The following is a 25,728-nucleotide window of genomic DNA, read 5'->3' as shown; positions in this document are numbered from 1 at the left end:
TCACACAGCACCAGCTGCACAGCAAAAGAGGGAGCAGGGTGAAAAAGCAGAGTGGCTGTCCCCTAGCCAGTATGCCTGCTACTGCCCACCTCACACAGGGACTGAACACACCAAAGCCAGCTCCAAGGAGTTCCCTGGCGTGGCATTTCTTCAGACAATGTGCTGACGACAAGACACGAGTGGTTTGCATGCTGTGTAATCGAGGCCTGAAGTGAGGCATAAATGTTCTAAACCTAAGCACCATCTGCATGACTAGGCATCTAAATGCAAAGCACGAGCTGCAGTAGAGTACACACCTCAAAAACCACAAAATATCTCAGGCTCTTCCTGCTCCCTCTTCTGTAGCGGTTTTGGCCTCTTCCTCCCCCTCTGAAGTTACAGTGGCACCTGTCACCCTGCATACAGAGGATGTGGCAGCAACTGTCACCAAGCATCTCCACACTGTCCCATGGAAGCTTTCAGCTTTCCATCTCCCAAATACTGGAGATAAAGAGTAAGTACCCCTCTACCCACCAGCAATCACTGGCCCTGAATGCCAGCATTTAAACATTTCTGGCATTCTGGTGGAGATGGAGACTTTAAAAATACCTTATGGCGGTGGCTGTCCCACAGTACGTAGTTCCCAGCTGCCACTACTTTTCCAGGCAAGCCATCCCTGCCCTGCACAACCAAGTGGGTGACAAAATCACTGCACAACGCCATCTGTGGCAAGGTCCATATAACCACCGATACGTGGACTAGTAAGCAAGGGCAGGGACGTTATATATCCCTAACAGCACACTGGGCAAATTCTGTGGCGACTGGGCCTGAGGCAAATAGCAGTTTGGCGCATGTCCTTCCGCCACCGAGGATGGCAGGATGTTTCTCGTTGCCTCCTACTCCGCTTCCTCCTCTACCGTCTCCTCATCTGGTCAGCGTGACACCTGAACCACCAAATTCTGCACAGCCAAGGGAAAATTACAGCAGGCTTTTTAAAAACTCATCTGTTGGGGGGGGGGGGGAACCCACACCGCGCAGGAGCTATGGATAGGCATGGAACAACAGACCGATGAGTGGTTGGTGCCCCTGAGCCTCAGGCCCAGCCTGGTGGTGTGCAATAAGGGGGCAAATTCTCGTAGCAGCTCTTGGAGTAGCCGGTTTGGCGCAGATCCCTTGCCTGGTGCATGTGCTGAATTTGGTGGTGCAGAGGTTTCTGAAAAATTACCCCGCTTTCTGCGTTCTCACCCTGATGCTGCTCATCTGACTGCGCTGCAGCATAACTTTGGCCTTCCCGCTCACCGCCTCATATACGATGTACCCACAAGGTGGAACTCCACCTTGTACATGCTGGAGAGAATTTGCAAGCAGAAGCAGGCGATAATGGAGTTTCAGCTGCAGCATGCATGGGTGAGTCACTCTGCGGAACAGCACCACTTCACCACCAATGAGTGGACCTCCATGAGGGACATGTGTGCCATGTTGCGCTGTTTCTAGTACTCCACCAACATGGCCAGTGCCAATGATGCAGTCCTCAGCGTTACTATCCCACTTCTAAGTCTCCTTTAAAAAATGCTTTGGGCGATGATGGAAGAGGATGTGGCACAGGAGGAAGAAGAATAGGGATCATTTCCACGGTTATCAGACCAGTCATTCACAAGTGGCTCGGAGTGTGGGTTCCTGCACTAACAGAGGCCAGGTACACAACTGTCCAGGCAGGACACAGTTCTGGAGGATGAGGAGAAGGAGGGTGATGAAGAAGAGGAACCATGTTCACAGCAGGGTGGCACCCAAAGCAGCTTATGGTCATCAATGGAGTGTGGCTGGGGGGATACAGAGGACACAGACGATACACCTCCCACAGTGGACAGCTTGTCGTTGCCTCTGGGAAGCCTGGCACACATAAGCGACTACATGCTGCAGTGCTTGCGCAATGACTGCCGAGTTGCCCACATTCTAACCAGTGCTGATTACTGGGTGGCCACCCTGCGGGATTCCTGCTACAGGGACAACATGCCTTCCTAAATTCCATCACTGGAGCGTGATTGGGAGATGCGCGAGTACAAGTGCACGCTGGTAGATGCACTGCTGATGGCATTCCCACTTGACAGCGGGGGCCTTAGTGCAAGCACAAGGCGAAGGCAGAGGAGGAGGAAGAAGTTGCCAATGCAGCTGGGACACTGCCAGCACCTCAGAAGGCAGGGTTAGCATGGCCGAAATGTGGAAAAGCTTTGTCAGCCCGCCGCAACAACCAGCACCACCAGATGATACGGAACGTCTTAGCAGGAGGCATCATGGTGGAACAGTACGTGAGCACACACCTACACGTACTGACTGATGGGTCTGCCCCAATCAGCTTCTGGGTCTCACAATTGGGCACATGGCCTGAGCTTGCCCTTTAAGCCATGTTGGTGCTGGCCTGCCCTGCAGCTAGTGTATTGTCCGAACATGTGTTTAGCACGGCAGGGGGAGTGATCACAGACAAGTGCAGCTGCCTTTCTGCAGCTAACGTCGACAAGCTCACGTTTATTAAAATGAACCAGGCATGGATTCCACAGTACTTTTACGTACCTTGTATACCGACCTCACCCAGCCATTGTTATACTCCAGCGCACTTTCTCTTCGCGTTCTCTTTTCCATTTCCCAAATTTATAAAAAATTAATAAAGGAAAAAAAATAATATACAAAAACAGTCTTGGCTATCTCCTCCTCCTCCACCGTTGCTTCCACCTACACCGCCACGTCTACCTCCTTCTCCACTTTGACCTCCGCCTCCTAGTTCAATATTATTATATTTTTTTTTTTATGTTATTTTATGTCATTTCCCTATCCACATTTGTTTGCAGGGCAATTATCCTGCTCTTACCCCCATCTTGCTTCCTTTTGCAGCCCTCTAGCCCTTACTTTGACTATTTTACATCCATTTTAGTGCACCAAAGTTCTGGTCCCCATTGAATTAAATGGGGTTCGAGTTCGGGTCAAGTTCAGGTCCCAAACCTGAACTTTGACCTGAAGTTCGGCCGAACCCGACGAACCTGAACATCCACGGGTCCGCTCATCCCTAAATACTGCTGCTTTTCTTACCCAGCAATCACATGATTGCCGGGTGTCTAATATATAGCAGACATAGGGTCTTAGTAGACTCAGATCAGCTTTGCTGGTTACGATAGAGGGCTGCTTTCCTCTGTAACAGGTGCTCCTATGGATACCTCAGTTACAGTGAAGACCAGAATAAAACGAGATTTAAAAAAATATATAAATTTCCCCAGCGATCTTTTATGACCTCCTGGGGGACATATAATGAAACAGAAATATAGATAAATGGAAGAAAATAATGTAATAAAAAATAATCTCCAAACTATACTTAACTACACAGTGGTAATAACTTGAAGATTTAAGTCAACACATTATTCAGTGTGAAACAATGTAAAAAATCACTTTCTACATTTGTGTCTCAAAAGCAAATTAATATAAATTACACAGTAATTTATGTTTACCATCAAACAGCACCAAAATGAATTTCTCATACAGGTGATAAGGTCTGTGACACAGTCAAGACACATGTGCTGCTGAGACTGATTGCAGCAAGATGAGGTCAAGCACCGGACCAGATCTCACATGACAGTCTGGGCTTTGTGGACGCCTAACTGTCTTAAAAAAGCCAGCTAGAGTGTAGTAGGTGTCTGTGTTAGGCTACATGCACACGACCATATGTGTTTTGCGGTCCGCAAATTGCAGATCCTCAAAAGAAACGGATGATGTTCCGTATGGCATCAATTTTTTTTTGCGGATCAGTTTTTTTTGCGGATCCGTTGTACTAATGCCTATCCTTGTCCGCAAACTAGAAAAAAATAGGACATGCACTATTTTTTTGCGGAGCAACGGAACGGACATACTGATGTGGACAGCACACGGTGTGCTGTCCGCGTTTTTTGCGGACCCATTAAAATGAATGGGTCCGCATCCTATCCGCAAAAAAAACTGATGCTTCTGGCTGTTTGCATGTTTGCAATCTGTCTGCGATATCCAGGACGTGAACTATATATGTGGATCTGCTGCAAGGTGGAAACAAACCGGGACTTGAACTCTATATGTGGTACTCACGGCAAGGTGTGAACTGAACACCAGGACTTAAAATGAAGGTGACTTTGTTTTCTGTTAACCTGTAAAGTGTGAAAAAAACACTGAATTCTGGTTAAGAACTGTTTTTTTGTGCCTCTGTACTGCATCCGCTCACCCTTCCTACCACAGGAATCCCCACAGATGCTATAGAGCCACGTCTGTAAAAAGTTATGGCTGCTGAAATGCAAAGAGACCAACATTAAAATTAAAAACAAACACCCCAAAAAAGGATCCACTGTTACGTCATGGTAACCACTGAGAACCCGCAATTTGACATAATAGTACGTCATAGTGATTGTGCAGGCATCGGAGCGGTGCTGTCACAACCAGACAGCTGAGAAGCTCTGACAGAGGCCTTTCAGAACCTCCTCCTTGAATTTCTGTGTTGTGGTATTCAGCTCCTCCTCTCGTCAGCCTCTCTCAGCTGTCATGTCTTAATTGCTTCCCTTTAAATGCCTCCCCAGAATGCTTTTCTGGGCGGCTTATATTTCTTCCTGGAGTGTGTGTGCACGCTGATCTGTCCTCCTGTTTGCTTCAAAGCTAAGTGTACTTTTATATGTTAATATCTGTTTGCTGGATTCCAGATGACCCTGACTCCCTCCGTGTCTTGTGTAGGGAGCCGGTGGTCGTGTCCCCTCACTATAGTAGGGTGCTCAGGGCTTTATAGTCAAGGTTCGTGGATATGCAAACCTCCACCATTAGGATCTTTGCATAGGCTGAGCAGCCAGGGAAAGTGCCAGGTCTTCTGCAGGGGTCTCCCTTGGTTCCTTAGTTTTTGGATCCAGCGAGTCGTTTATACATGTTGCTTTGCCTTGTTACCTGTACACATTCCGTGACATTATAAGCCGCCAAAACCGTCTTAAGCATGGATCCGGTTTCACTTTTGGCTGAACGCTTCCAGGGTCTTTCATTGGAGGTAGCGGACCTCCGTAAGACTTTGTCTCAGCTTCAAGTGACCGGTTCAGCTTGCGTTCATGGAGCTTGTTCTGAGCCTAAGATCTCGCTCCCGGATACGTTCTCCGGGGGTAGTGAGAATTTTGTGCGTTTTAGAGAGGCTTGCAAACTCCATTTTCGCCTTCTTCCCCATTCTTCTGGTGATGAGGAACGGAGGGTGGGGATCATTATATCGCTGCTCAGGGGTAACGCTCAGTCCTGGGCCTTTTCGCTGCCGGAGGGGGCACGGCCCCTCCGTTCAGTGGATGAATTCTTTTTAGCCCTGGGTCAGATATATGATGATCCGGATCGTATTGCTCTGGCGGAGTCTAGACTACGTCTCCTATGCCAGGGTAAACAATCCGCAGAAATATACTGCTCAGAATTTCGGAGTTGGGCAGCTGATACTGGTTGGAATGATGCTGCACTCCGAAGTCAATTTTGCCATGGTCTTTCAGAGGGATTGAAAGATGCATTCGCCTTTCATGAAAGGCCTATTTCTTTGGACTCTGCTATGTCTCAGGCCGTTCGTATTGACAGGCGTCTTAGAGAGAGAGGAGAGATCTCTCCTTCCTGTCATACTCGGTCCCAGGACTGTGCAGCGGTCCCATTCTCTGCGCAGGGGTCTCAGTCGCTGTCAGCCCCTTCTGAGCAGGAGCCCATGCAGCTGGGGTTGATTGCTTCTGACAATAGAAGATTCAGCCCGCATGAGAGGGTTTGTTTTTGTTGTGGAGGTATTAATCATTTGGCAAATATTTGTCCCTCTAGGAGATTCAGGCAGTTCTCTGGGTATAATAAAGAAACAAAGAGGAAAAAATCTTTGAAAAAAGTTCCGTCTGTTACTATTGGCAGGATTGAGGCGGAAATTGAAGATTTTCCGTTTGCTTGTAGTTCCCGTTTTGTCCTGCCGGCTAGGGTGGCGCTAGAGAGCAAGAACATTTTTTGTGAGATTTTTGTGGATAGTGGAGCAGCGGTTAATCTCATTGATAATCACTTTGCGATAACTCATGGTTTCCAGGTGTGCGCTTTGAGAAAGGATATTCCTGTGTTTTCTATCGATTCCGCTCCACTTTCTCAGAAGTCATTAAAGGGCATAGTTCACAATATCCGTTTAATTGTGAGTGATGCTCATATTGAGGATGTGTCATGTTTCGTCCTTAGCGGTTTGCCGACTCCTCTAGTGTTGGGGCTACCCTGGCTCACTAAACATAACCCCACCATTGATTGGCAAGCAAGGCAAATAAATGGTTGGAGTGACTTTTGCAGAGAGAATTGCCTCACGACATCTGTTTCTGAGGTTGCTACTAAGACTGTACCATCTTTTCTCTCTGAATTTTCGGATGTCTTCTCTGAGAGTGGAGTTCAGGATTTGCCCCCGCACAGGGAGTACGATTGCCCTATTAATCTCATCCCAGACGCCAAGCTGCCTAAATCTCGTTTATACAATCTTTCCCAACCTGAGAGGATCGCTATGCGTACTTATATCTCTGAGAGTCTGAGAAAGGGACACATACGACCCTCAAAGTCACCTGTTGCCGCTGGTTTTTTCTTTGTTAAGAAAAAAGATGGTTCTTTAAGACCTTGTCTGGATTTCAGGGAGCTGAACAATATCACAATTCGTGACCCTTATCCGCTTCCTCTGATCCCGGACCTGTTTAACCAGGTTGTTGGGGCTAAAGTCTTTTCCAAATTAGATTTAAGAGGGGCATACAACCTGGTCAGGGTCAGAGAAGGGGACGAATGGAAGACGGCCTTCAATACCCCTGAGGGCCATTTTGAGAATTTGGTTATGCCTTTTGGGTTGATGAATGCCCCAGCCGTTTTTCAGCATTTCGTGAACAGCATTTTTTATCATTTGATGGGAAAATTTGTATTGGTGTATTTGGATGACATTTTGATTTTTTCTCCCGATTTCAAAACTCATAAGGAACATTTACGTCAGGTCTTGCTCATCCTGCGGGAGAATAAATTATATGCGAAACTGGAAAAATGTGTGTTTGCGGTTCCAGAAATTCAATTTCTGGGGTTTCTTCTCTCCGCTTCTGGTTTTCGCATGGACCCCGAGAAGGTCCGCGCTGTGCTTGAGTGGGAGCTTCCTGAGAATCAAAAGGCGCTGATGCGTTTTTTGGGCTTTGCCAATTATTACAGGAAGTTCATTTTGAATTATTCTTCTATTGTTAAACCACTCACTGATATGACCAGAAAGGGGGTAGATTTTTCTTCTTGGTCAGTAGAGGCGCGTAAGGCCTTTTCTGATATCAAGGAGAGTTTTGCTTCCGCTCCCATCTTGGTGCAACCTGATGTTTCATTACCCTTCATAGTTGAGGTTGATGCTTCTGAGGTGGGTGTGGGGGCGGTCTTGTCTCAGGGTTCCTCTCCTGCCAATTGGCGACCGTGTGCCTTTTTCTCAAGAAAACTCTCCTCCGCAGAGAGAAATTACGATGTGGGAGATAGGGAATTGTTGGCCATCAAGTTGGCTTTTGAGGAATGGCGCCATTGGCTAGAGGGGGCCAGACACCCTATTACCGTATTTACTGACCATAAAAATCTGGCCTACTTGGAGTCAGCCAAGCGTCTGAACCCGAGACAGGCCAGATGGTCGTTGTTCTTTTCTAGGTTTAATTTTGTTGTCACGTTCCGCCCTGGAGCTAAGAATGTGAAGGCAGATGCCCTGTCACGTTGTTTTCCGGGAGGCGGGAATTTTGAAGACCCGGGTCCCATTTTGGCTGAAGGTGTGGTGGTCTCTGCTCTTTTTCCTGAATTGGAGGCAGAGGTGCAGACAGCCCAGTCAGAGGCTCCTGATCTTTGTCCTCCTGGGAGGTTGTTTGTGCCTCTCGCTTTAAGACACAAGATTTTTAAAGAACACCACGATACGGTCCTTGCTGGGCACCCGGGGGTAAGAGCCACACTGGATCTCATCGCTCGGAGATTCTGGTGGCCTGCGCTTCGTAAGTCGGTTGAGGGTTTTGTGGCAGCCTGCGAGACTTGCGCTCGTGCCAAGGTCCCTCATTCACGGCCATCAGGTCCTCTCCTTCCCTTACCCATTCCTTCCCGTCCTTGGACACATCTGTCCATGGACTTTATCACGGACCTGCCTCGTTCCTCGGGGAAGACTGTGATTCTGGTGGTGGTGGACCGTTTTAGCAAAATGGTGCATTTCATCCCTTTTCCTGGTTTGCCCAATGCTAAGACGCTGGCGCAGGCATTTGTTGATCACATTGTCAAGTTGCACGGTATTCCTTCAGACATAGTCTCTGATAGGGGCACGCAGTTTGTTTCCAGATTCTGGAAGGCTTTCTGTTCTCGCTTGGGGGTTCGGTTGTCGTTCTCTTCTGCTTTCCACCCGCAGTCGAATGGCCAGACGGAGCGCGTCAATCAGAATCTGGAGACATATCTGCGTTGTTTTGTGGCAGAGAATCAAGAGGATTGGTGTTCTTTTTTGTCCCTTGCTGAGTTTGCTTTAAATAACCGTCGTCAGGAGTCCTCTGATAAGTCACCATTTTTTGGTGCATATGGGTTTCATCCACAGTTTGGGACTTTCTCGGGAGAGGGCTCTTCTGGTTTACCTGATGAGGACAGATTCTCCTCGTCTTTGTCATCTATTTGGCAAAAGATTCAAGATAATCTAAAGAGCATGAGTGAGAGATATAAGCGTGTGGCTGATAAGAGACGTGTGCTTGGTCCGGACCTGAATGTTGGTGATCTGGTGTGGTTGTCTACCAAGAATATCAAATTGAAGGTTCCCTCCTGGAAGTTGGGTCCTAGGTTTATTGGGCCTTACAAAATCCTGTCTGTCATCAATCCTGTTGCATACCGTCTTGATCTTCCTCAGACTTGGAAGATCCATAATGTTTTTCATAAGTCCTTATTGAAACCTTATGTTCAACCCATTGTACCCTCGCCTTTGCCTCCTCCTCCGATTATGGTTGATGGGAATCTTGAATTTCAGGTCTCTAGGATTGTGGATTCTCGTCTTGTCCGCGGTTCTCTTCAGTACCTTGTTCAGTGGGAGGGGTATGGTCCTGAGGAGAGGATGTGGGTCCCAGTGACGGACATTAAGGCCTCTCGTCTCATCAGGGCATTCCATAGGTCCCATCCTGAGAAGGTGGGCTCTGAGTGTCCGGAGTCCACTCGTAGAGGGAGGGGTACTGTCACAACCAGACAGCTGAGAAGCTCTGACAGAGGCCTTTCAGAACCTCCTCCTTGAATTTCTGTGTTGTGGTATTCAGCTCCTCCTCTCGTCAGCCTCTCTCAGCTGTCATGTCTTAATTGCTTCCCTTTAAATGCCTCCCCAGAATGCTTTTCTGGGCGGCTTATATTTCTTCCTGGAGTGTGTGTGCACGCTGATCTGTCCTCCTGTTTGCTTCAAAGCTAAGTGTACTTTTATATGTTAATATCTGTTTGCTGGATTCCAGATGACCCTGACTCCCTCCGTGTCTTGTGTAGGGAGCCGGTGGTCGTGTCCCCTCACTATAGTAGGGTGCTCAGGGCTTTATAGTCAAGGTTCGTGGATATGCAAACCTCCACCATTAGGATCTTTGCATAGGCTGAGCAGCCAGGGAAAGTGCCAGGTCTTCTGCAGGGGTCTCCCTTGGTTCCTTAGTTTTTGGATCCAGCGAGTCGTTTATACATGTTGCTTTGCCTTGTTACCTGTACACATTCCGTGACAGGTGCACGCACGATCACTGCAGGGGCTCGGCAGTCCGTGGTAGCCAGGCCCCTGCTGTATCCGCCAGCATCTCTGTAAAAGCCGATGCCAGGGGATTTACCCCTTCTGTGCCGCGGTCCGTGCTGACCACGACATAGAAGAGGTTTGTGTCAGGTGAATGATCGCATCGAGTCCCTGCGCTGCTTTGGCGGGGACCCGATGCGACACAAAGCAGCACGATGCCGTGCAAAGGCTGCCCAATGCCTTGCACGACATCGGGAACTGCCTTCTACAGGAGCTGAGGAGATCCAGCCTCAGGCTGGGTCTCCTAGGCCAGTGTTTCCCAACCAGCGTGCCTCCAGCTGTTGTAAAACTACAACTCCCAGCATGTCCAGACAGCCTTTGGCTGTGCGGGCATGCTGGGAGTTGTAGTTTTGTAACAGCTGGAGGCACACTGGTTGGGAAACACTGTCCTAGGCAACCTGTTAGTGTATGACTCAGTGTCATACACTAACAGACAATGCATTACATTACAGATGTATTGTAATGCATTGCAGAGCGGATCAGACCCCCAAAAGTGAATGATATTTATAAATTAAAGTAAAAAAAATAGTTTTTTTTAAATAAAATTAATAAAGTAAAAAAAAAAAAAAACGCCCCGTTCCCTTATTTTATAATAAGAAACAGAAAAAAAAACAGCACACATATTAGGTATCGCCGCCTCCGTAATGACCGGCTCTATAAATATATCACATGATCCACCCTGTCCGATAAACACCATAGTAAAAAAAAAAGGGTGTAAAAAAGGCAATTTTTGTCACATTACATCACAAAAATTGCAACAGCAAGTGATCAAAAAGGCGTATGCCTCCCAAAATAGTACTAATCAGACCGTCACCTCATCGCGAGAGAATCGGTCAAAAAATAAAAAAGCTATAGCTCTCAGACTATGAGACAATGCTATTATTGTGTAAAACTTAAATAAATAAGAAAAAGTAGACATATTAGATATTGCCACGTCTGCTCTATAAAAAAGTCACATGACCTAATCCCTCAGGTAAACGCTGTAAAAATAAAAATTTAAAATGGTGCCAAAACATCCATTTTTTTGTTACCTTGCCTCACAAAAAACATAATATAGAGCAATATAAAATCATATGTACCCCAAAATAGTACCAATAAAATTGGCACCTTATCCCGTAGTTTCCAAAATGTGGTCACTTTTTTGAGTTTCTACTGTAGGGGTGCATCAGGTGGGCTTCAAATGGGACATGGCATCTAAAAACCAGTTCAGCTGAATTTGCCTTCCAAAAACCATATGGCGTTCCTTTCCGTCTGCGCCCTGCTGTGTGCCCGTACAGCAGTTTACGGACACATTTGGGGTGTTTCTGTAAACCGCAGAATCAGGGTAATAAATATTGAGTTTTATTTTGCTGTTAACCCTTGCTTTGCTACTGGAAAAAAATGGATTAAAATGTTAAATCTGCCAAAAAAGTAAAATTAGGAAATTTCATCTCCATTTTCCATCAATTCTTGTGGAAAACCTAAAGGGTTAACACATTTTCTAAAATCAGTTTTGTATACCTTGAGGGGTGTAGTTTCTAAAATGGGGTAAACATTTGCTTCCATACTTCTACGTCTTCTAACGTTCCCAAAAAATAAAATGTAATTTTCAAAATGATCCAAACATGAAGTAGACATATGGGGAATGTAAAGTAATTACTATTTTTGAAGGTATTACTATCTGATATAAAAGTAGAGAAATGGAAATTTGGAAATTTGCTAATTTTTTAAAAAATTTGGGTAAATTTGGTATTTTTTCATGAATAAAAATGTTTTTTATTTACTTATTTTTACCACTGTCATGAATTACCATATGTGACGAGAAAACAATCTCAGAATGCCCTGTAAAAGTAAAAGTGTTTGAAAGTTATCATCACGTAAATTGACACATGTCAGATTTGCAAAAAATGGCATGGGCAGGAAGGTGAAAACAGGCCCGGGGTTGAAGGGGTTAATATTCTTCTACATTATTCTACCATTCAGAACCACAGGTCCTTGAGCCCCTTTCCTTTAACAATTACACACTGACCATAACCCCTGGTATAATCCACACATGTTTACTTTAACAGGTTTGGTGTTCCTATTTTCCTCCACGATGTACCTCCTATGTACCAACCTGTTTGGCTCTCTGGCATACAAGATGGGGAGGTCAGTCTATTCTTATTCTATTGGTACATATTCAAAGTCATTAAGTCACTGAACACTGAATCAACCAGCATCTTCTTTCTTTCAGGTGGCTGTGTGGACTTATCGGGATGATAATCACAGGAATTGGTCTCTTTTTGGTCAGTATAGAAAGCTTAGTAGAAAGTCCTCTGCCTCATAGGTGCACATGCTTTTTCATGGTCTAATGTCAATCTGGTGCCACCAATGGATGTCCAGTCCCCATCTACTGATGCCTGAAATGTACACGTTCAGTCACCTAGAATTACAAAATTTTTATAAAATTAAAATAAAATAAAATTGTTTGTTTCTAATCTGTATATTGTTCATCTATATGCTCCTTTCCCATCTAGATTCCACTAGCTTCCAATATATATGGTCTTATTGGTCCTATGGCTGCCCTTGGACTTTCCTTTGGAATGGTTGATGCAACAATTTCGCCTATCATGGGACAACTGGTAGATCTACGTCATACATCTGTGTACGGTGGGATATATGCGGTTTTAAACATTGCTCTATGCGTGGGATTTGCTGTAGGTACGAATTTTTTTTTACATTGTCTACTTTATGTATGTGTATAAAACTATAAAACTGGGATCTATATGACAGGGTATAGGACAAAGGTGTTGGTTATGCTTCAATGGAGGTGGATTATCAATGAAATTAAGAGACTATTTTCAAAGGCCTATACTCAGGGGAATGATCATGAACAAACTGTCCATTCCTGATCATTGCCCTCTTGTTAGCAGTATTCACATGCATTCACTTTTACTGCTGCTGTATGGATATGAAAGATCTCATGATCGTCCACCCCCTACAGTTTCATTGTTGTCGGCAGCACAAGCAATGTTTGATAAAAGAGAGTTTGCTACATTGTTGGTTGATTTTCAGAACATTCGCATGATCCAGTTATTGGGAATGAGTGTGAAAATTAATTCACAATAATTGGCCTGATCATCTGCCCTTAAAGGGATTGGCTATATTACTAACTGCACATTGGTAACAGCACATACACGTTAGACCCAAAAATATTTGGACAGTGACACAAGTTTTGGCATTTTAGCTGGTTGCCAAAACATATTCAAGATATAATTGGAGGAAGGGTTTAGGACTTAGAGCTATTTAATATGTAGTTGGCTCTTTTTCAAGGGACCAAATGTAATTTAACAATTATGTCAAAAGCTATTTAATGGGATGAAATGGCATGGGCTCATGGCAGTGGAGTGTGAGCTTAGAGGGTTCCGCCGGTTAGATCTTTGTGAGGATCGGCCATGGCGCACATAGCCAGCGACTTACAAAGGATGTCTTGATAGTATTTGAGATGATCATCCCTCTCAGAAAGTGGACTGGTAGAAATGGTCTAATCTAGCGATGATGACAGTTGGGTTGGTGCACATGTTGCGAGCAGTCAGGGACGTGGCCATGAGACTGGTGAGGGTGACATAAGTGATGAGCAGACAGTAGCAGAAGATAATGTAGCCGATGTGGGAGCCCGGTGAAGAGGGTGCATCATCATCAGGGAGTGAGGGTGGCAGTAGACCCATGAGTCAGGAGTTTTTTAAGGCAAAGCAGTGGAATATTCTGCAATGGCCGAATCAACCACCAGATTTCAACCCAAACGAGCATGTATTTCACTTGCTTAAGGCAGAAAGACACATAAACAAGCAACAACTGAAGGCAGCTGCAGTAAAGGCCTAGCGAAACATCACAAAGGAGAAGACCCAATCTTTGGGGATGTCCATGGGTTCCAGAATTCAGGCAGTGATTGCGTGCTAAGAATTCTCTACAAAGTATTAAAATTAACATTTTATTTCTGGTAATGTTCATTTGTACAATTACTTTTGAGCCTCTGAAATGAGGAGGCTTTGTAGAAAAATCGTTGCAATTCCTAAACATTTCACAGGATATTTTTAAGCCTGAAAGTCTACACATTAATTGCATCTCAGTTGTTTCATTTCAAATCCAATGTAGTGGCATTCAGAGCCCAAATCATGGCGATTGTCTCACTGTCCAAATATTTATGGACCTAACTGTACATGCAACTAGTAATAGAAGTTTTTTTAAGCCATTGGCAAAAATGTCTGATGGTTTCATATGTCTAATTCACGTTCATTAGCAGATTCTGTTACCTGCTTGCAAAAGCTGCAACATGGATGCTGAGAGATGACCATGTGACCGGTCCAAACCATCAGTGGCCTCCATTCACATAAACTGAGGACGGACAGGGGAACCAGTGGATGGGCAGCAACTGTGTAAGTGAATGAAAGCCACTCATGCATAGGACTGGTCACATGATTGTCCTTCAGTGGGCTTTTAGGACCACAGCACCAGCAACCAGGTAACAAAACCGACTAGTAAAAATGAATTAGCCATATTAAATCATCAGATATTGGAGCCACTGGCTTAATATTGCCTATTACAAGCTGCATATATGTGCCTCTCTAACCACGTGTGCAATTAGTAATGTGCAGGTGAAGTGAAAAGTGTATATACTATATATAGTTCAGACTGATAACTAAGAATTTTTTGGGCTGGCAGATGTACCCAACACTTTTTAGGTTTGTTTCGGATGAATCTAGTAAAACGGTGCCATTTTACTGTACGTTAGCGGAAAAGGGGTGCTCACATGACCCTGAGAGGAAGTGGGGGGGGGGGGGGAGGGCTTGTCCTGATTGGCTCATTCAGGCTGTCAGCTTGTGAGCCAATCACTGCTGTAGCAGGCAGGGAGGTGCCCTAGTAGAACACCATTCTGTGTTCGGCTGTGATTGAGGGTGGATGGGTGTGAAAAAAGAATCATGGATAGTCAGAAATCAATCAAGTTTGTATTCTACTGCCAGGGAGAGTGAAGGGAAAGGCTAGAAATACAAAGAAGAAGAAATGTGTGTGTAAAATAGGGACAAGTAGAGAAGCTGTCAGCCAGGGAGTGAGAAGTAAGGTGCTGAGGCTGGGAGTGCCTCCTAGCACAACTGCAGCTGTTGCAGAACCTCAAAAGCAGCTACTGTACCTGCAAGGACATCATTTCATTTTTCCCCCACTTTAACAGAAATAAAAAAAATGGGAGGGGGGGGGGATAAGTGAAAAATTGTGTAACAGGTGTTCTACTATCAATGTAGAATTTAAAAACTCAGTGAAACCACCTGAAATACCAGTCTGAAGTCCGTGTCAGTGCATCTCCAAATCGTTAATTAAAAAAAATGTATTTAAAGAGGAGCTGTTACTAGACATGGCCTTGCTGTTCGACCGGTGGTCGTTTCGCGGCGAACTTTGCTCGTTCGCTGTTCGGCGAACATATGGCAATGTCCGCTGGTTTCATATTCTTTGCATTGTGTAGAACTTTGACCCATGACACATCCATCAGGTGGGGCAGGACAGCCAAATGAGATAAATGTACACACCCCCTACCCTACCCTAATAAATCAGATCTGGCTGCCATTTTACATTCTGTTTTTTGCCAGTGTAGGGAGAGGTTGCTGTGTGGAGCAGGGACAGGCTGTTAGAGAGTATAGAGACACCAAAAGCCAGCTAAGGACTGGTATAGGTGTGCTATCGATAGGCGTGACATACTGAGGGGTGTAATATACTTATAATATACTTTCTAACATAGAAAGAATATTATAGTGAATTTGTATTGTGCAGCAGTTGTGCGGTTCTGCTGCGATACTGTAGCTTTACAGAGGGACAAGCGCCATTGGAACAACTAATTGCAACTGGTGTGATAAACCAGTTGCCCCCAAAAAAAATCTGAGCTCACCAAACTGGTCGTAACAGCCAGGGCGCCATCAGTGACATGTCTGTCTTAGTAACATGTCTGTTTTAGTAACTACAGACATTCCCCGTGTTATGGAAATTTTTCTTCTATTATAATAATTTTCTTTCCTTTTAATTCAGATGACTCAGATCCTCTGAGTCATCTGAATTAAAAGGAAAGAAAATTATTTGTTAGCTAACAAAGAGACAGCACTGACAACGGTGTCATCCTAGTGGTGTCTGACATATGGACAGAATGCATACTTCTTATACCTTCTAGCCAGCAGTGACAGTTATTGCCACATTGCTAAAGCATCAGTTAAGAGATCACATGAGATATCTTGCGGTCAAGCTTAAGGAAGTCAATCTGATCATGGCCACTGATTAGCATCTGGAGGGGAGACTTCCTTTATTTGCTAACCAAGGTCTTACACAAAGAAAAAGGTTCTAGAAAAAAAATGTAACCCCTTATAACACAATTTTACCCAAAGTTGTACTATTTCTGACATTTCCCTTCTGTTTAAATTTGTTTAACATTCTCCTCAAAACATCAGAGTCCTTGCATTCCTCTTTAAGTTTTTTCACAAAAACTCATCACACAGAGGAGACATCATCACCATACTCATCTTATTTCACTTCTTGATACATGATATGAGAGACGGACGTATCTATAAGTCTCTGGATAACTCCTCTTTTGTATGGTATGCAACAAATTCCACAGACCGTGAGTACGCTGGCGACAATGGCAACAGACAGTTATGCTGATATCACCAATCTGGACCATCTCCCGAACCATCCTTCAAGCCACAAGGAGAAGGGATCATCATATCCTGAGTTCTCAGGCCAATTCTTGGGATGTCTAATTTGGGATAAAGGTACAACAGTATCCTCCTACCATTTTGCAGACCCCTCCCTTCTAAGCCAATAACATATCAAGGGCCAATCTGTTTTGCCATGCGATAAGGGAGGTGGGGCCTAGCTGTTCCGCTATTCCTTTTATTGCTTCTCTGGTGTAATTAACAATCTGCTGATTGTAATAGATGCAATTAATCCAATCTACATTCTTGTTAATTGTTACCCACCATTTGATAGACTCCCACCCTGCTGTGATCTGATTTCTTGCTCCACGAGGTACTCCTATCTCATCTATATAGATGTTAGGGTCAAAGGCTCCCTAGGGGGCTTCTCTCTTCCCCCTATTGTTTTTAATAGTCTTCTCTAGCCATTTCCCTGTCGAAAGTAAGTGGAGAGGCATCATCAGCTGAATCAAGGCACACTCTCCTCTGGAATTGTGGATCAACTGGGCTCTTATTTTCCCGTCATCACATAACCACCAAATGTCAGCCCTCAGGGTAGTCTGGTCAGTCCAGATGGCCGTATAGTTACTATTACTTGACATTCACATTTTCACTATTCAGTAATTATTTGGGAGCACTCCATAGTTATGACCCGTTCCTGGGAACTCAAATCAATTATAGTTACCTGGGTAGGCGATTACCTGGGGTGGGATGTCTGGTTTCTTGATGGCAGGAAATAACAGAGATAACGTTTTGCACCTTCTCTCCTCGGCTGCAGGCCTGTAAGTTCTGTTTTATAACCTAATTATGCATTGTAGTCCTTAACTATCTTTAGACTTAAGGTAAAAGGTGCAGTGCCTAGCTGGGGCCTGGCTGTAGCACATCCTACACAATTATGTTTATTCAGACTCCTAGCTGTATACTTGAGCCATTCCAGCCACTCATTCCTTTCTTCGTACCCTGTTTCTAAAGCTAGTCAATCTTCATAGGTGAGATTAGTGAATCAAACCATTCGCCCTATATGTTCTATAATGGCCCTTCCTGGCATTTCTACCTTATTGGTTCCCTTGATCTTACTTACCTCTGTCTCTTTAATCTCAACAAAGAAATGTCCTATGGAGTCAGCGCCAGATACATAAGCACCAATGGCAAACAATCGCTGGTCACTCTTTCAAGGGTTCTTCAAAGTTCAGCAGTTTACTACAATTTATTCATTCAGTTCACTCCGAGCTAGCTTTCTTTATCACTTTCAACTTCTCTTGTAAATTAGTTTGGTCTTGTGTTTGGCGTAATATATACCCAAAATCCTCTCCAGTGTTCCAAATTGCTAAATCCCAGGTAGAACATTTATGATTGTCTGGGATATTAGTAGGTATAAAACATATATATTTATCAGACCATGTTAATCTAGCTGCTTGGTCCCTATTCTGACACATCTTGCATTAAAAAACAGAAGTCTATCTCTACCGTGGATGTTTCTCCTACATAGAAAGTTATATTCATCGGGTTATAGTCAAGGCCAGTGTTATACCAATCTGTGGGTTCTGCAAGGTAGCCCATTCTTAGTTCACCTGTCCTAATTGCAGTTCCTCTAAAGCAGTGTTTCTCAACCAGTGTGCCTCCAGCTGTTGCCTTTGGCTGTGCGGGCATGCTGGGAGTTGTAGTTTTGCAACAGCTGGAGGCACACTGGTTGGAAAACACTGCTCTAAAGAATGCTATTAAAACCTATCCAACCAGTACTGTCCCTAATGCAGGCATCCTAGATCTGATCCTTTTGTACAGGATAGGGGTAGGGAGTCTTCACCAGGTTTGAGAAAAGCCTTCCCTAATGGAAGACCTCCTTTTGGAGCTGGACTTTTGACAATTGAATCAGGTCTTTTTCTGTTCTCTTCCTAACCAGTTTACAGTGGGAACAGTGGATCCAAGAGGTACGTTCTGCAATTTTGAAAGCGGTAGGGGTTGTTAGCACGACTCGGTATGGGCCTTCCCAGCGGGGTTGATGCCAGAGGTTTTTTTTAATGACCTTAGCCAGGACACAGTCACCAGGTCTTACTGACACAGGTTCGTCTACAGGATCACCTGGAATGAGATTAGGAACAGAAACGTATTTGTTAATTAGCATTTTTACCATGTTTTCAGCAAGGGTTAAATCTGCTTCTTTATCTGAAGTGAATACTTTTAGTTGAGGAATGACACATTTCAAAGGTTGTCAGCCCTGAGGCTGTAGGTGTTGCATGCATATTTAAGACTACTAATGGTAAGCAGTATATCCAGTTTTTCCCCTGTTTCTTCTATAGTTTTCTTCAGCTTATTTTTAAGTATCCCATTGTGTCTTTCTCCCAGGCCTGCAGACTGTTACGGTTACACTCTGGCTGATACTTTGTTGCAACAATGTATTTTGGTTATTTAAGACATGAAAGCCGGGTCATTTGGTACTTGCCCAATTTGAACAGTGATACCCCAGATTGCTATGCCATGGAGCCTATTCGGATAACAAAAGACAATGTGAAAATAAAGACTTTGGCTCCATGGCGATTCTACTGTATTTGTGTAGTCTGAGTGCCATTTACCTAATAATATGCACTCAGACCGGAGCTATCTTGGGATGTGTTACATGTTTATGTTTACTGTAATGGTTGTGACATTATATGTTTGAAGTAAGATTTCTGTCCTGTTGTCCCCACGTGTATAGTGGTGATCTCCCTTTGTCCTGAGAGATAAATGAATTACTCCTCGGTTGTCTCCGGGGCAGATAGGAGGAAACCAGGATGCATTGTGGGGATGTATTGTGTCTGTGTGTCCTGAATTGTTGTTTATCTGTCCTGTGTCCCTAGGGGAGTGTCCACCAGATGGGGACCTGCATAAATACGTGCAGGTAGCCCTCAGTAAAGAGAGATTCTGCTTCTTACCCTCAAATTGTGCTTTGACTCGTTTTGTAGAGCATCACTAATCACTAGCCCTTGTAAGAGCTCTCTGGATTTCATCTACACTTACAGGAGCATGGATGACTGCTAAAGGAACCTAACAGCGCTCTCTAGAATTCGGGGACAAGGACATCTAAGCGGTCCAACCCTCAGCCAGCCTGAGGCAACTGTAATACAGACTGTGTGTGATTTTTGAGTTCTATTTTCAGATTTTGTGCCACTAGGGATACAACATTATTTACAAAATGTGACATATTCTTTCAGGTATCCCAAATCTAGGTATTATTTCTTTTACCAATGACTTGGCTACAGAGATTGCATCTGAGTTAGCCATGGAGAATACCTCTATGGACTTAGGCATCAATAATCACCAGACTTCTTCCCTTCACACCTGTTTAGTTCAATGAAGTCCATACAAGTGAGTTGGAATGGGTATTGCGGTTGGCGTTTGGTTCTGAGATTACTGTTGGAATTGTGTTTGGAACAAATTTAACATGAGAGACAAACATTTTTTGAATAATTATTAAAACCAGAGGGTGTGAAGACTCTTGATATTATCTCTACCATCCCTCCTGTTGAGACATGACTTGTTCCATGGCTCAATATAGCTGCATACCTGGAAAGATTGCTGGAAAGTATGTATTTCCCTTGGTGACATACATACAGGTCCTTCTCAAAAATTAGCATATTGTGATAAAGTTCATTATTTTCTGTAATGTACTGATAAACATTAGACTTTCTTATATTTTAGATTCATTACACACAACTGAAGTAGTTCAAGCCTTTTATTGTTTAAATATTGATGATTTTGGCATACAGCTCATAAAAACCCCAAATTCCCATCTAAAAAAATCTGCATATTTCATCCGACCAATAAAAGAAAAGTGTTTTTAATAAAAAAAAAGTCAACCTTCAAATAATTATGTTCAGTTATGCACTCAATACTTGGTCGGGAATCCTTTTGCAGAAATGACTGCTTCAATGCGGAGTGGCATGGGGGCAATCAGCCTGTGGCACTGCTGAGGTGTTATGGAGGCCCAGGATGCTTCGATAGCGGCCTTAAGCTCATCCAGAGTGTTGGGTCTTGCGTCTCTCAAATTTCTCTTCCCAATATCCCACAGATTCTCTATGGGGTTCAGGTCAGGAGAGTTGGCAGGCCAATTGAGCACAGTAATACCATGGTCAGTAAACCATTTACCAGTGGTTTTGGCACTGTGAGCAGGTGCCAGGTCGTGCTGAAAAATGAAATCTTCATCTCCATAAAGCTTTTCAGCAGATGGAAGCATGAAGTGCTCCAAAATCCCTGATAGCTAGCTGCATTGACCCTGCCCTTGATAAAACACAGTAGACCAACACCAGCAGCTGACATGGCACCCCAGACCATCACTGACTGTGGGTACTTGACACTGGACTTCAGGCATTTTGGCATTTCCCTCGCCCCAGTCTTCCTCCAGACTCTGGCACCTTGATTTCCGAATGACATGCAAAATTTGCTTTCATCCGAAAAAAGTACTTTGGACCACTGAGCAACAGTCCAGTGCTGCTTCTCTGTAGCCCAGGTCAGGCGCTTCTGCCGCTGTTTCTAGTTCAAAAGTGGCTTGACCTTGGGAATGCGACACCTGGAGCCCATTTCCTGCACACGCCTGTACACGGTGGCTCTGGATGTTTCTACTCCAGACTCAGTCCACTGCTTCCGCAGGTCCCCCAAGGTCTGGAATCGGTCCTTCTCCTCAATCTTCCTCAGGGTCCGGTCACCTCTTCTCGTTGTGCAGCGTTTTCTGCCGCACTTTTTCCTTCCCACAGACTTCCCACTGAGGTGCCTTGATACAGCACTCTGGGAACAGCCTATTCGTTCAGAAATTTCTTTCTGTGTCTTACCCTCTTGCTTGAGGGTGTCAATGATCGCCTTCTGGACAGAAGTCAGGTCGGCAGTCTTACCCATGATTGCGGTTTTGAGTAATGAACCAGGCTGGGAGTTTTTAAAAGCCTCAGGAATCTTTTGCAGGTGTTTAGAGTTAATTAGTTGATTCAGATGATTAGGTTAATAGCTCGTTTAGAGAACCTTTTCATAATATGCTAATGTTTTTAGATAGGAATTTTGGGTTTTCATGAGCTGTATGCCAAAATCATCAATATTAAAACAATAAAAGGCTTGAACTACTTCAGTTGTGTGTAATGAATCTAAAATATATGAAAGTCTAATGTTTATCAGTACATTACAGAAAATAATGAACTTTATCACAATATGCTAATTTTTTTAGAAGGACCTGTATACGTCATCTTTTTTATTGCACCCTTATTTACCCATTTTTGTTGTTCACTTTTGGGTGAGGACTGCCGCATATCTTTTAGTATTTGTAGATCTATGAGCTTAGGCTCAGGTTGTAATGTCAAGACCTGTGTTAGAGCTACTTGTTTGGCTGCCGCATCAGCTTTATCGTTTCCTATAGAAATGGGATCATGCTTCCTAGTATGTGCAGCACATTTACAGATAGCAACCTTACTTGGTAATTGTACAGTATCTAATAGTTAGTCCAGCTTGTATTCGTAGTAATCCAAAGGCTTTATTCAATATTCAATAAAATCCAGGTACAAGAATGCAGGTCTACATGTTTCGGGCACAATACAATCCTAGCCCTTACTTGAGTAAGGGCTAGGATTGTATTGTGCCCGAAACATGTAGACCTGCATTCTTGTACCTGGATTTTATTGAATATTGAATAAAGCCTTTGGATTACTACGAATACAAGCTGGACCAACCAATCCCTTTTTTTCTTCATATTTATATCTCTCCTACTTCGGGTGAAGGAGCCGGTCCGCGGTATATCAATGGAATCCTCGGCAGGTGAGAGCTGCTCAAACCCCTGATTTTCACAGTATCTAATAGTTGTAAAATCAAGTCTTTATAAGTTATGGTTTTTCCAGAGGAAGTGACCATTCCCCTATTTTTCCACTGTTGGGCAAACACAGGAACCGTAGAAAAGGCATACTGGCTATCTGTGTATATAGTCACTATTTTCTCTTGTGCCAGTCTACATGCCTCTGTTAAAGCTTTTAATTCAGCCGCTTGTGCTAAAAGACGTATTTCGGTTTATCTACAAGTACCTTTTAGCATAACCTACTGCATTCATTCCATCAGCATTTTTCTTGCATGAACCATCTACGAACAGAGTGAGGTCACTGTCCGGATATGGTGTATCTCTGAAATCTGCTCTTGGTAGCACTTGTTCAGCTATTACTGAGAGACAGTCATGTGGATCCCCATCCAAAGCAGTCGGTAACAAGGTGGATGGAGGGATTCAGAGTGGTACATCTCTCTAGAGCAGGGGTGCACAACATTTTCTGGGTGGGGGCCGCATTGTCAGACTGAACCAAAATCCAGGGCTTAAAAATAACATTTAAAGGGCCATTAACAACAGAAATACTGTATTTATGGTATATTAACCCCTTAAGGACTCAGCCCTATTTCACCTAAATCTGATCAGTGTCACTTTAAATGCTCATAACTTTAAAACGCTTTGACTTACCCAGGCCGTTGTGAGATAGTTTTTTCGTCACATATTGTACATGTTTGTAGCATTTTGGTAATGATATTTTATTTTTTGGGGCTGTTACAAGGCTTAGAAGTTTAGACGCAAATTTAGAAATTTTTCAGAAATCTGAAAATGTTATGGACCAGTTCAGGTTTGAAGTCATATTGTGAGGCTTAGATAATAGAAACCTCCCATAAATGACCCCATTCTAGAAACTACACCCCTAAAGGTATTCAAAACTGTTTTTTCAAACTTTATTAACCCTTTAGGTCTTCCACAAGAGTTAATGGCAGATTGAGAAACAATTTTGAAATTTCTATTTTGAATTTTTTTTGCCAATATAATAAATTTGTTCAGCAATAAAACAAGGGTTAACTGCCAAACAAAACTAAAAATGGGTTGCCCTGATTATGTAGTTTGTAGAAACACCTCATATGTGGTCGTAAACTACTGTTTGGCCGAACGGGAGGACATAAAAGGAGGGGAACACCATATGGGTTTTGGAAGGCAGATTTTGCAGGACTGGTTTTGTTTATACCATGTCCCATTTGAAGCCCCCTGTTGCACCCCTAGAATAGAAATTTCAAAAAAGTGACTCCATCTAAGAAAGTACACCCCTCAAGGTATTCAAAACTGGGTTTACAAACTTTTTAACCCTTTAAGTGTTCCACAAGAGTTAATGGCAGATGGAGAAACAATTTAAAAATTTCAATTTTTTTGACAATTTTCCAATATAATCAATTTTTTCCAGGAGTAAAACAAGGGTTAACTGCCAAACAAAACTCAATATGAGTTGCCCTGATTCTGTCGTTTGCAGAAACACCCCATATGTGGTCGCAAACTACTGTTTGGCCGAATGGGAGCACATAGAAGGAGGGGAACACCATATGGGTTTTGGAAGGCAGATTTTGCAGGACTGGTTTTGTTTATACCATGTCCCATTTGAAGCCCCCTGTTGCACCCCTAGAATAGAAATTTCAAAAAAGTGACTCCATCTAAGAAAGTACACCCCTCAAGGTATTCAAAACTGGGTTTACAAACTTTGTTAACCCTTTAGGTGTTCCACAAGAGTTAATGGCAGATGGAGAAACAATTTCAAAATTTCTATTTTTTGGAACATTTTCCAATATAATAAATTTTTCCAGGAGTAAAACAAGGGTTAACTGCCAAACAAAACTCAATATGGGTTGCCCTGATTCTGTAGTTTGCAAAAACACCCCATATGTGGTCGTAAACTACTGTTTGGCAAAACGGGAGCACATAGAAGGAGGGGAACGCCATATGGGTTTTGGAAGGCAGATTTTGCAGGACTGGTTTTGTTTATACCATGTCCCATTTGAAGCCCCCTGTTGCACCCCTAGAATAGAAATTTCAAAAAAGTGACTGCATCTCAGAAAGTACACCCCTCAAGGTATTCAAAACTGGGTTTACAAACTTTGTTAACCCTTTAGGTGTTCCACAAGAGTTAATGGCAGATGGAGAAACAATTTTGAAATTTCTAATTTTTGGAAAATTTTCCATTTTAACCCTTACTTTATTACTGGAAATAATGGGTTAACAGCCAAACAAAACTCAAAATGGGTTGCTCTGATTCTGTAGTTTGCAGAAACACCCCATATGTGGTCGTAAACTACTATTTGGCTAAACGGCAGGACATAGAAGAAGGGGAACGCCATATGGTTTTTGGAAGGCAGATTTTGCTGGACTGGTTTATTTACACCATGTACCCTTTCAAGCCCCCTGATGCACCCCTAGAGTAGAAACTCCATAAAAGTGACCCCATCTAGGAAACTACGGGATAAGGTGGTTGTTGTTTTGGGACTATTTTAGGGGTAAATATGATTTTTGGTTGCTCTATATTACACTTTTTTGAGGCAAGGTAACAAAAAATTTAAATTCTAAAATTGTTTCTACATTCACAATTTAGTTTTGTGGAACACCTAAAGGGTTAACATAGTTTGTAAAGTAACTTTTGAATACCTTGAGGGGTGTAGTTTCTTAGATGGGGTCACTTTTTTGGAGTTTCTAGTCTAGGCTACATCAGTGGGGGCTTCTAATGGGACATGGTGTAAAAAAAAAAAAACAGTACATCAAAATCTGCCTTCCAGAAACCATATGGAGTTCCCTTCGTTCTATGCCCTGCCGTGCGGCTATATAGCCATTTACGACCACATATGGGGTGTTTCTGCAAACTACAGAATCGGGGCAATAAATATTTAGTTTTGCTTGGCTGTTAACCCTTGCTTTATTACCGAAAAAAAAGATTCAAATGGAAATTTTGCCCAGTGTTTTGGCACCGTATTTATTTAATATTTTTAACGCTGTTCATCCGAGGGGTTTGGTCAATTGTTATTTTTATAGCAATGACTTTTACGCACGCGATGATGCCCGACTTTGGAGACACTAAGCAGGCATCCTAAAAACTGCGGCCCTCCAGATGTTGTAAAACTACAATTCCCACCATGCCCTGCTGATGGCTGTAGGTTGTCTGGGCATGCTGGGAGTTATAGTTTTACAACATCTGGAGGGCCTTAGTTTGAGGATGCCTGCTATAAAACTAATATTTTTTTGTGGAAAAAAATTGTTTCCGTGTCTCCAAAGTCTGAGAGCCATACTTTTTTATGTTCTCTAGTGGACTGTTGGGGATTATAAAAATTTTGTACTCCATGGAAGTGTGATGCTCCCTGAAGCAATCGATAGCGCAGAGGCCCGGCCTGCTCTTTCCCGGTCCAAAAAGATCAGGTCCTTGAGGACTGCCTCATAGAATTGGAGGAATGTCCCTGTGCTGCCAGCGCTTCGGGATAGTACAAAAGAGTTGTACA

The 25,728-nt window shown here is 43.5% G+C and overlaps 1 protein-coding gene across 2 annotated transcripts in view; it reads left to right on the top strand.

Annotated features, from left to right (window-relative positions):
• The window catches only part of LOC122929259 (chromaffin granule amine transporter-like), a 325,489-nt gene that overhangs the window by 253,281 nt on the left and 46,480 nt on the right, over window positions 1-25,728 (top strand). For both annotated transcript variants that reach the window (XM_044282775.1, XM_044282776.1), the window contains 3 exons: window positions 11,812-11,890; window positions 11,976-12,027; window positions 12,259-12,442. In XM_044282775.1, the coding sequence (XP_044138710.1) occupies window positions 11,812-11,890; window positions 11,976-12,027; window positions 12,259-12,442 (315 nt within the window). The remainder of the gene's footprint in view (window positions 1-11,811; window positions 11,891-11,975; window positions 12,028-12,258; window positions 12,443-25,728) is intronic.

Source organism: Bufo gargarizans, chromosome 2 (genome assembly GCF_014858855.1).
Source record: "Bufo gargarizans isolate SCDJY-AF-19 chromosome 2, ASM1485885v1, whole genome shotgun sequence".
NCBI classification, from domain to species: Eukaryota; Metazoa; Chordata; class Amphibia; order Anura; family Bufonidae; genus Bufo; species Bufo gargarizans.
The sequence above is the reverse complement of the archived record's forward strand: the minus strand, read 5'-3'. Positions and strand labels throughout refer to the sequence as shown.